The following is a 12,490-nucleotide window of genomic DNA, read 5'->3' as shown; positions in this document are numbered from 1 at the left end:
TAATATATGTAATGAAATTAAAGCTGGTATTTTTTTTTTTATTTAGTGGTTGAAATGTTTTGTGTTCAGCAGTAGATCAGACATTTTGTTAGCCTCATATCACGATTGCCAAAGTCATTTATTTTTATAACATCAAAAAAGATTACCCATGTGTTTTCTAGAATTTTCGTTTTTTTCTTGTTTTCCAAAAAACTGTGAAATATGATTGAGGTAATTATGCTTTCAGGCTAGCTCTCGATGGAAAGACTGTTTCTTCAGGATTTGACCAGCTGACACTTTCCCTCCCTCTCATCGTCACACTCACTCGGCCACGGCCTCGGGAAAAATCAGGATGTTTATTCACAGTTTTTCCCCTTAATCCCATGGATCGATGACTGCATAAAACCTTTTTAAAGCTGCTCTAAGCGATCCGCCACCTTGTGCACCACACAGGCACACAGCAGAAGAAGACCGGCGCTACACCTCCCTCACCCATTTATTATAATAGACCCCCCCCCCCCCCCCCCCCCCGCACCATGTAAACACAAACACGAGAACAAGAGATCGCAAATGATCGAGGCAGAAGCAACAGTTAGCGGCTAACAGTTTAGCATTATGACAGAAGTTTACAAAAAGATGGTGAACTGACAAACATCTGACCGACCTGCTCTGATGCAGCTGAAATCCTCGTGAAATGTCTGTTTGTTTATTAATCCAACATCTACAGGAGCTGCCAAGTCTTTTTCCTCCTTTTTTTCCCCCCTCACAAAGCAAAGCAGCACCAGAGGAGAGGCACCAGGAGTAATTTGGCATCCGCACAGTAAAGCGATTACTGCGCAGTAAAGTTAAGATTACTGCGCGGATTTCGAACTACTCCTGGTATTATTACGCCTTACAATATAGTCCCCCCTTTTATCCGCATAGAAAATCCACATTGTTTAATGTTGTGTAATTATACTTTGTAGTGGAACACTTTACGTAACCATATTTAAATAGGGAAAACGTGGAAGAGCTTGGTAGCTTCTATCTTGACCTGTTTTGGAGCTATAGAGGAGAGGGGGAGAGGCTAAATGCTAACGCCGTCTGTGCTGTGTTTACGTGACTGAAGGCACGGGGGAAGATCAGACAGGTCCTAAAGAACTCGTCAAAGCTAAGGTAAGAACATATCTCAGTATGTAAAAACGGTGGCCGATTCCTTTAAGGTATGCGGTTTTAGTCCAACTGATTGAATGCCAACTTTAGCTCTGCTACTAGCGCAAATGCGTAAACCCGTTGCTGCGCTAGCATACAGGTTTAGCCGTGCATCTCTCTGCTTAGTGTTTATCAGGTGAGTGATCCTTCAAACTCCTCTGTTTATCTGCAACAAGTGGAAACACAAACAAAAAACCTCATGTCAAGCAACAAGTGCGTGCTGGAGCGGAAACGGAAATGAGCGGGTTGTGGAGCTACCGCTAGCTTGATTCTAGAGGTCAATTCTCATAAATTCCACTAATTCTGTTGAAAAAAATTCTAGGATTTATTCGATCAAAACACCAAACAAAGGTCTCTCCTGAACACTTCCAGGCGGGCGCTAGGTGCTTCACGCCGCAGTTCTGATCTGAGACGAGGAGGCTTCGCTGGGGTCAGTCTGTGACGCACATCGACCATTATCCAACAAAGACAGGCCCGGCTTCTGAGAGACACAGAACGGGAAGAGCTGCTCTGAAAAGACACGGCACAATGGAGTACAACTATAATCTCCTCCTCCACAAAGACCGCAGTCACGAGCTGGGGGGAAAAGGCTTTTAGGCGCCCCATCAAATCTGCACGCCGCCTCATCTTCACAATGTGCAACGCTATTTCGACCGCTTCCAAAGACTTCCAAAGGCTTTCTGGCAACTTTGCAGGAGAGGCAAAAAAAACAATTAGCAACCTGTTGAAGTGGCTTTTCCCAGATTAAAAAAAAAAATCTCCTGAAAGCGGTGTGCAAGCTTTTGTCCTTGGAGACGACATGAAAGTGCATCAGTGTGCAAAGGGCCAAACGCAATAATGTTTCGCATGTCAAGGCAAGACGATGTAGGTTTAAAGCTGTGATACTTGCCATAATTCTTACATTTTTATAAAGCACTACAATCATTTCTATGCATGTCATCTGGACTTGTTTATCTTTGTAGAGGCGTCTGATGTCAGCTGGCGGTGATGATGATCCTACTCGAAGCTAGTTTGGGTCAGTCTTGTGAAAGCGGTTTGATGGGCCCCAAACTTCAACAAAGAGCTTTCATTTTATCTTGTTTTGAGGTGTAAAGGCGCTCGAGATTTGGCTTCTTCATCACTGCCAGTCCCTCGCCACATACCGGGCACACTGGCCGGCTTTTCACTTTGACAAATCGTTTGTTAACTTTTCCTGGAACACACTTCATTCAAGATCCACCTTCCTTTTCTTAGCGGTCGCCATGATGCCGCACCTGTCAATCGACCCTTATCTATACTATAATGAAAAATGCCCTGGGGTCTTTGTCAAAGAGTCTAGAAGAGCCGTATAAATGGTGCGTTCCACTTGATCTCGGAAGCCGAAATTTCAATTGGAACGCGCACCAACTCTGTAATTCAGAAACTCGGGACAGAATCAGCTAACCCGAAAGGAGCACTTGAAGATGGCTGCACCAAAACACCGCGTTATTTGGCAGATGTTTTCCCAAATAAACTTGTTAGATGTCGGATACGGAAACGGATGAGCATTACTCCTCTGTTGGTAGCGTCTTCTTAACGGGAAAAAAGATGGAAAAAATTGTCACTGTATTGACGTAAATATACATTATAATAAATATTACAATGAAGTTTGGGACAAGGCCTCGTGGAAGACCCAGGACACGCTGGTGGGACTATGTCTCCGAGCTGCCCTGGTGTCCCCTCAGGGTCCCCCCAGAACAGCTGGAGGAGATGTGCGTGGATCGGGAAGTCTGGGCATCTCTCCTGAGCCTGCTGCCTCCGCGACCCGGCCCCAGAAAAAGCGGAAGAAGATGGATGGATGGATGGATGGATGGATGGATGGGTTTGGATGGATGGATGGATGGATGGATGGATGGATGGATGGGTTTGGATGGATGGATGGATGGATGGATAGATGGATGGATGGATGGGTTTGGATGGATGGATGGATGGATGGATAGATGGATGGATGGATGGGTTTGGATGGATGGATGGGTTTGGATGGATGGATGGATGGATGGGTTTGGATGGATGGATGGATGGATGGTTGGATGGGTTTGAATGGATGGATGGATGGATGGATGGATGGATGGATGGATGGATGGATGGATGGATGGATGGATAGTTGGATGGATGGATGGATGGATGGATGGATGGATGGTTGGATGGATGGATGGATGGATGGATGGATGGATTTTCCGACTTCCGACATAAGTGGAACGCACCAAAAGCCCTAAGGTCTGAGGTTCCCCACCCCTAGTTTCGATGCTTCTTTGTATTTTCCTACAACTTCAACTTCAACAGCAGTTTGATTTATTTTGGAGAACGATCTTTTTAAGTAAATCGACGTTGGCTTAACGGTGTGAATAAACAAGTTTGACAGTAAAAGTGTTTATGACTTTAATTGGTGTCTCTAAGCAACATCTGCAGGAACAAGCCCTAACCCTAAGTGAAAAAGTGCCGCTAAAGTCCCGTAAAAAGTCCCGACCCTAATTTAGATTCAAATTAGCTAGTCTAAAAGTGTTCTCTGAGCTACAAGCTAACTCAAATTCAGTGAAGTTTCTGCTTTTTGTTTGTTTGGGATACACATCCAATGGCCACAAAACATCATCTTGTCTTTTAGTGAAATACTGCACGGAGTAAAGACCGACAAAACAACTGAAATTAAATAGCATGGCTTTATATCATCTACCAATTCTATAGCAAAATGTCACACAAGGGGCTGTACCTTCATCTCCCACCCCTACAGCAATCCCCCTATGATAAACGGGCTCGGGACGGGGGCAGTCGACTTCCTGGAGTGGACAGGTCATTGGTCTCCGCAGCTCAGTGACAGATTAAAGCGGGATGTGGGCCGACACAGAGCCAAGCAAAAGGAAAAGTTTTATTATGACCTTACGAGTGTCCGGAGATTCGGATCAGTATAACGGAGAGCATGGACGGTGCAACTTATCAGGGGGGTTTATGTGGACAAGCAACTGGCGAAGAGGCTGCGAGGCGGGTGCAGTCTTACCGCCCAGTCCAGATTTTACACTCAAGGCCAGGGACAATAAACAGGTACAATATATCATATAAATGCCTATACTTAGCTTTGGAATGGCTAAAATAGCATGATACAGATCCTTTAAAGCAGTATTTCTGTACTTTTCTGTACAACATGACAATATTTATTGAACATGAGACAGTGATACAGTGAAAGCTAACACTGAACCCTGGGAATGAACGGAGAAAACAAAGCTTATACGGCTTGAGATACGAGACTTAGAAGTGATAAACCGATCACAAACAATGAGTGAGTCTCACATTCTGCCGTTGGATCAATGAAAATGTTGCTCCTGGTTTTACATTGGTTTGCCACGTCAACGAGCGCCATGTCCGAGCTAGAGTTTTATTAAATAGCTTTGCTCCAGATTATTAACTAGCTTACAGGAGAGCCAGTTTTATAGCGGCTTCCAGCTGTGCTAACATCACTGCACAAGGGTTTTCTAATCACTACTTAGCCACGATTAGCTAACACTATGGACTGGTTTTAGAACACTGGAGTGATGGCTGCTGGAAATGCGTGAACAATTTCTAGACTGTATTTCTGATTAATTTAATGTTGTCCTTGTTGGAAAAAAAGCAAGAAAAATAAGGACATTTTAAGTGACCCCAAGCATTTGAGTGCAGTGTGTGTATTTGATGTTCTATGTGTTACTATATTTTGTGTCAATGGTTTGAGGGAAGAAAAAAAAAAGGATTGTTTGCACGTGGCATGTTGCAGAATTGACAAAGTTCATCAAGCACTTCAAGCAGTTCTGCCGACTCACGTCTGGAAACACTGGAGTTGAAGTGCCCTCCAGTCCACAAAGGCGGCAAAACTTCACAAAAACGTCTACGCCGAGAGACAGAAATGCCACGATTTGCAAGAAAAAAAGACCGAGACATTTTTTCTGAACATTCTCTCCCTTCATCACATCGCCGACGGACTCTACCTTCAGCGGCACAGTTTGTCCTTCCTATAAATCTATTCACGCTTCATTTCTCTCTCTCTGTTTGCATCTGAAATTAATAAAACTGTTTGGATCTAAAAAGTAATCTCGTATAATCCGTGTTGCAACATAACCGCTCAGATTTTGGAGTTTGTTGGATGAAAATGAAATCGGGGATGGTGGAGTCTCTGCGGGCCACAGCTCCAAAGTAATCAGTGAACTGTGGACGTGCTGCTCATGCTTTGATCAAATCTCTTTACTTTTTACTTTTCATTGCTTGCACCATTCGTCCACAGATCTAAGTTGATGAGGGAAGCCAGCAGTGGTGGAGGAGGCACTGCTTAATTGTCTGAAAGAGGCTATATCAGGCAAAATGACCTTTCTGGAGCTTTTACTTATGCTTCCTTTTCAGAATCATCTTCAGAGTGGTGATCGGCCTCGCTCACATGTCTGGGTCATCCTAATGAAAATGACCTGAAGTGCATGCTGCTCTTGTGCCGCAGATATACCGTAAATGCTCTAATATAGGTCGGGGCCTCAAGGGCATCTAGGACCAGGCCTTTATTGGAACCAGGCCACAATTAGAGACAGGCCTTTATTTGTATTTGAGCAAAACGGACGACCAGGAAAACAAAGAAAATTTGTGTCCATTTGCACCTAAAATATTAGGTTCATTTATTAATTAACATTTCAAACCCTCTCCCAGCGGCTGGAACATTGACACCTTTTATTAACAGGAAGTGTTTCGTTGATGTTAGCGGAGCTTCGACATCAATGTCACTGCAGGTTTCTGTTTTGTTTTTACCCCGGACCGGATTATTTGTTGTTATCTTGTGTAAAAGGCGAGTTTAGACGGAGCGTTTGTGTTTGTGATCGATCATGAGACTGACCCGAGAGAAGACGAGACGCTCGCGCTGATCGGAGGAGTTATTTTGAGGCGTGGGACTGACCTGCACACGGAGCAGCTGGACGTGCTTTGAAGACGCGATGGAGACTTTATTAAAACCCTGGAGGGTCACACAACATTTGTTGCCCTGTTTCCACAAATAGTAACTGGAGGTTTGAAAAGTGGCTAAATCTGTGTCAAAGTTACGCTCGGATCAGCTCCTCCGCAGCGTCCCCCTCGGCCCGGGTTCCCGTTTGTTTACTTCCTGCACGTGAGTTTTCATTTACACGAATATGAGACAAATTCCTAACATGGGGAATATTTCTACTGCTATAGTTTCTAATAAATGCCACGGCCTGTTTTAGAGACCGGCTTTAATTTGCCTCTGCCAGCCACGATCCCGGCCTCTGTTAGAGACCCGGCCGCTAATGGAATACAGGCCAGTATTAGAGAATTTACGGTATTATGGCACTATCTCCATAGCCTGAGATGTTTTGTTGACAGAGCGAGACATCAGAGATCAACTCAAACTCTTGGTCCTGTACCTGTTCACTTTTTGAGTAGGAAATTACAGTTACACATCAACAAAACTAATATATATAAGCGACTCAACTGTACATTATATCAATAAATTAGAAATGAAATATAATATAAAGTAAGGCTGAGACAAAATATCGGATTGGATATGGATCGCTATACTTTGTGTTGCAACACAAAGCATCGCAATACTTTCAATACTTGTGTTTGGAGGCATTTTTATCCTGCACTCCTTTGTTTTCCAGCAACAGCGCTTTGTTACATTTTGTGTTAATGCACTTTTCTATACACACAGGTAAATTTACTTCCTAATTACTTACTGTATCGCAATACGTATCGGATCATGACAAAAGTGGATCGTCCCGGCTCTGCTATTAAGACATTTTACACTTTTTTTCTTCATTTGACCCGGGCCAGCAGGGAAGGCCCACCACTGAGTTGACTTGTGTGTTTCTTTTGACGAATGATGGCAATTTTCAGGGCATTATTTCTTGTATGAACTGCAGAAATGATGCAGTGGGTAATGAAAGAAGAACTCACCCCAGTCCCATTAAAGTCATGAACATTTGAAGTGCATTCGGGCCAGTCACCGATATGCTCGTGTTACGACGGGGTATTGCGACAGATAGAAGAAGAAGATGATTTGATTTGGCTGTGAAGACTTGATAGAGAGATTGCTTGTGTTGGCGTTTCTATTGTTGTTAGCCCGCGGCGGTGCACCAGCAGCGTGTTTCTTTTGAACGCGCAGCTGATCAAAAGCACATTTCCATCTTTCTGTGTAATGAAACGGAGACACTGACAACAGACTTTCGTAAATGGCATTTCCTGACGCTGCCAAATCTGATACGGCTCTGCTTCCATTTATATCTTTTATTTAAACAGTCAGAGCGAAAGGTGCAACTGCGGAGTATTTCAGGTTACATGGTTACTCCTCCTGATGATAAACAACCCACCGATACAGCTATTAACGCCGCTAGCTCTCAAAGTGTTGCAAGACTTCTATTAGTACTTTCCACTAACTACTGAACTACTACTGAACTTATTCATCGGTAGCATTAGAAGTAACATCCATTTATTTTCTCGTGGTGCATTAAATGTCTTTTGCTACCATTGTTCTTGCTATAATTGATAAGTGAAGCTCATTGTGTGAATATTGATGTAAAATGAGGATGGGAGTAAATAAGTTTTTCTTCTTCCCACTTCCTTCCAGGCAAAATTGCTTTTATTATGTTGAAATGAATGTTGAAATGTCACAAACTGTCCTGTCCTTTTGCTCCACTGTGGAATACCTTTGCCTGAAATAAATACATGAAAATAATATGTGTATTTATTTGTCAAATAGATTGATTTTAGGTGTTTATTCTCGTTCTCCAAGGTCTAAACCTACCCCATAAGCATTAGGCCTGGGACAAAATATCCTTTTGCAATGTATCCCAATAACTCTTTGGGGTGATACGTGAAACAGTGTATTGCAATATTTTTGATATTCAACTCAGGTATAGAAAAGATCTATCCATCCATCCATCCATCCATCCATCCATCCATCCACCCATCCATCCATCCATCCATCCATCCATCCATCTATCCATCCACCCATCCATCCATCCATCCATCAACCCATCCATCCATCCACCCATCCATCCACCCATCCATCCATCCATCCATCCATCCATCCATCAACCCATCCATCCATCCATCCATCCATCCATCCATCCATCCATCCATCCATCCATCCATCCATCCATCCATCCATCCATCCATCCATCCATCCATCCATCCATCAACCCATCCATCCATCCATCCATCCATCCATTTCTGGACACTCAAAGACGCTTTACATTGCATTATTCATTCACTCCATACCCGGTGGTGGTAAGCTACTATTGTAGCCTCAGCTGCCCTGGGGTAGACTGACGGAAGCGAGGCAACCAGTCTGCGCCATCGGCCCCTCCGACCACCACCAACCACTCACTCCATTCGCTAGGCTTCCTGGTGTTACCAAACGGTCTCCCATCCAAGTACCGATCAGGCCCTTCCCTGCTTAGCTTCCAAGGTCTGACGGTTGGGCATCGCAAAGGCGGTATGACCACAAAATCCACAAATCACATTGCACCAGCCCCCATAAGGCTCTTCCTGCAGGTGGTGGGTCCACAGAAGGACGGCCTCCCGATTCTAACCGGGCCTGTTGGTCTCTCATAAGGGGCTTCTGAACCGCTCTGTGTCTGACCCGTCACCTTGGACCTGTTTGCCCTGGGTGACCCTACCAGGGGCACGAAGCCCCCGACAGACAACAGAGCTCCTAGGATCATTCGGGCGCTCAAACCCCTCCACCACGTTAAGGTGATGGTTCTAGGAGGGGTGTAGAAAAGCTAAAATGTACAAATGTTTTTGACTTAAAGAGAGTTTTATTAAATCCAGATTTGCTGCTGATTGGGTTAAACAAAAGAGCCAGACTTTATTTTTTTTAATTTCTCGAAAATGTGTATATTTCTTACAGATAAAGCTGTAAAATGTCCGTCGCTCTCAGTCTTTTATTTGAATTTACGAGGGAAAAGAACGACACTAGGACTTGAGCCGTACCTTGTCGGTGGCGTCCAGGTCCGTGACGCCTCGGTCCAGGTTGGACTCCTCCGGTCCGTCCGTCCCGGTCTCCACGGCGTCGATGTCGGTTTCCTCGGCGACGGTGGTGGGCGCGGTCTCTGCGGCTGTGACGGGCGGGGCCTCCGATGCGGCGGGGGGCGGGGCTTTGCGTTCTGGGTGGAACAGAGTGCACACACATACGGGATGAGCACGCACGCCTACACGCACAGATGAGGATGGACAGGCACACCATGGACACACATGAGGACAGAGAGGGACACGGTCAGAGATCAGCACAAGCAAAAACACACAAGATTTACATACAGTAAGTACTTTTTATTATCCTTTCTAAAGTAAAAAGCATAAAATAAGCGGCATTATGAAGTGCCTACAAAACTGAGAAAATGTGCTCAGTTCAGGCGGGGGTTAAGAGGTTGTTAAAAGTCTTAGAAGGCCGTCCCTCCATTTTGCAACGATAAACACATAATCAACGCCGTGAGATCAGAGCGCCACTGGGACTTTTCTAACCTGCAAGAGCCAGATTGATATTCCAGAGGCGGAAACATTCGCACTGATATCAATCTGGGATCTGGGAGAGAAAACGCAGCATTTGCATCTGCCGCTGATTGGATCAAGCACCTCACAAATCCATTCAATATTTAGTTTGGAACAATGTTGTGTGATTGTGAGTACGCAGCAGCACCGCATGCGTTTGTGTCGTAGTTGCGTTGTTCATTAGTGTCTATTTGGCCCAAACCACTGGTCAGTTTAGAACGGTGAAGGCAGGAGAGATTCAAGAGGGATTCTCATCGGTTTGTGAACTGACGGCGAGAATTCAGTTTGCAGGCAAGCTAAACTAAAGTGACCGTTTCTGGTCAGTTAAAACTATCTTACTTGTTATATTTGTGCGTGAGAAGCCGTGTGTCTCTCTTCCTCCTCTCACTCGTCTCGGTCTGACTTCACAGCGAGCACGCCCTGTCCGACCTCTGTATTCACCGACTCTCATTTCCCTGCTACTGGACCTTTTATAGTAATGTGCTTTTATCTGACAGATTAACACTGCATTCGGGCCGGGCGACATATCGATATATTGGTCACACTTTATAATAATGGTACATGAGTTCATGCATGATTTTCATGAACTTATGTATGAATTAATGCATGATTTCATGATTTTCATTTCATTTATTTATTTATTTAATATGGACATAGCAATTACATTGGACGAACCACATGCATTGTTTAAAGTGTTATAGCACATGTGCTAATTTTCAACACCTGTCCATAGGGGGCTTTTAGGATTTAAAAATAAAACACATTATTAAACACGGTTACAATAAAACAGATTATTAAACTAGATAAGGCACATTTTACACATGTGAACACCTTTGGGCCGATTTGAGCCACTGTTTAAGCCTCTGGTAAAGATGTTCACGTTAGTCTGCAGTTTCAGAGCCGTAGGGAGAGAGTTCCACAGTGTAGCCTCTCTGAAGGAGAAGCTCGACTGTCCAAAAGATTTCCTAAATTTTGATGATACATTCATGCATTACTAAAACATGACTTCTCAGGAACAAACATGATCACATGTTGGTTCATGGGTGACTTCATCCCTGAATTAAACGTCTAATGACTGTAATGAATGTACATGAAAATCTTAATAATTCATCACGATCTAAATGTTGTCATGTATGAAATCTAAGATAGGTAACTTGTAGACTAGGGGTGGGAACCTCCCACACGGTTGATATGATACATGAAACATGGCTTTCTGAAAATGGGTCTATAGATCTGTCAGGGACATTTAAAGGGACTATAAGGAGTTTAAAAATGTTAAAAGTAAGTATTTTCCTCCCGCTACATGTTCCAGCCATGTCCTAATGTGTAGAATGAGCTCAGACCTGTTCACCACAACTGCCTCTAAAATCCTGTACGGTCACTCAAAAATGTGTCACTTCGGCCCGAATTGCCGTCATGCACGAGCTTAATATAGAAGGTGCAGTTACAGATATGGCCTGAGGTGGCAGTAGTGAGTATAAAATGGCGAACTTGCTTCCAGCCCCTTTAAATAAACAACAAACCACAGTCCAATTTAAAAAGGAACAAATCAACCCCAAATGAATCTTACATATAAATATAAAAACAATAATTAAAAGTAAATTATTTGTGTGACAGTCCAAGTGCTGAAAACTGTAATGCTCATTAGTAGCTCATTAATATGCACAACGCCGGTCATTAATATGCGTGACGCTATCAAAAGTATTGATATCAGAATAAAAAATATCAGTCCCACAAAATATCGCGATATATTGGAAAATCGATATATTGTCACACTCCTATTGTAGACTGTGTTCATCCATGACGCTGGTAAAAGGTAAAAGTAGCTGCATCCAGAGCCGATACCTTCCTTTGTGATGCTCTGACGGAAAAAAAAGATTCTGCTTTGGATTTTCTTCAAGCGGAATGTTTTGTTTCTTCTGATTTTGCGCGTTATCAGACAACAGAACAACCTGGTCCTTCAGCTGATCTCATGACCAAGATCAGAACAGGTAAAGAACACTTTCCTTTTTTGGTCGGGCAGCGTAATTCCCACAGAGAAAGCCATCTCCTGCCTCAGGGATTGAAGAGAGAGCTACTACCCACTCAGACAAAAACAAAACTTAGCGGAAACTTTATTCGCGGTCGCAAAAAATAACAGCTTGTCTGAGAACGACTCTAAACAAGATAAGACTTCATGGATTTTTCGGGGGCCGAGTGAATGGAAAAGCCGGGGTGTGCGGGGCGCGCTCTCCGTCGCCGATCCATATTTAATGCGACAAATTGGTCTATTTTCGAACGCGGGCCCCTTGCTTTGGCGGAGGCTGACTGTGAAAAATGAGCGTCTTAAAAATCGATGCGCCGCCGACAGGAGTGGGAGAAGGAAGCCATCCCCGCGCGGCACTTACACCGGGGCCCCATTCTCACACGCACACGCCAGCCTTTCTGTCCGTTATCTGCGAGCAAATGGCAATTATGATAATCAAGCATCAAAAACAAGTCATTATGTTGAGCGCGGCGGAGGGAGAGATGAAAGCAAATAAGGACATAAAACTCGCGCAAAATGACTGTGAAGTGAGCGTAATTTATCGGCGATGTGGAGAGGCTTTTTTTTTTTGTGTGTGTTTCGTTTGTTTTGCGGCGATTGGTTTCATTAGGCTCGCACTTCAAAGCGTACACACACCGCCTGTCGAACAGAGAAATCAAAAAGAGTTTCCCCCCATTGGCTTTGCTTCTTTCCTCGGAAACTTGGGGAAAAAAAAAAAAAAACTTAGAAAAACTCAGAGCCGTGGGAGGACATTTTAGTTAGGGGGTG

At 43.9% G+C, this 12,490-nt stretch overlaps 1 protein-coding gene across 2 annotated transcripts in view; it reads right to left on the bottom strand.

Moving 5' to 3' along the window:
- LOC306981333 (carboxyl-terminal PDZ ligand of neuronal nitric oxide synthase protein-like) overlaps positions 1 to 12,490 on the bottom strand; it is a gene marked incomplete at its 5' end in the record, with an annotated part of 286,117 nt that overhangs the window by 97,243 nt on the left and 176,384 nt on the right. The window contains one exon of one of the 2 annotated variants that reach the window (XM_079580914.1): positions 9,142 to 9,314. In XM_079580914.1, coding sequence (XP_079437040.1) covers positions 9,142 to 9,314 — 173 coding nt within the window. Of the gene's footprint in view, positions 1 to 9,141; positions 9,360 to 12,490 lie in introns of both variants that reach the window. The other variant, XM_079580913.1, reaches the window with a different exon arrangement.

Source organism: Gobius niger (assembly GCF_951799975.1).
Source record: "Gobius niger genome assembly, chromosome: 22".
Lineage (NCBI taxonomy): Eukaryota > Metazoa > Chordata > Actinopteri > Gobiiformes > Gobiidae > Gobius > Gobius niger.
This window is presented reverse-complemented; position numbering and strand designations above follow the sequence as displayed.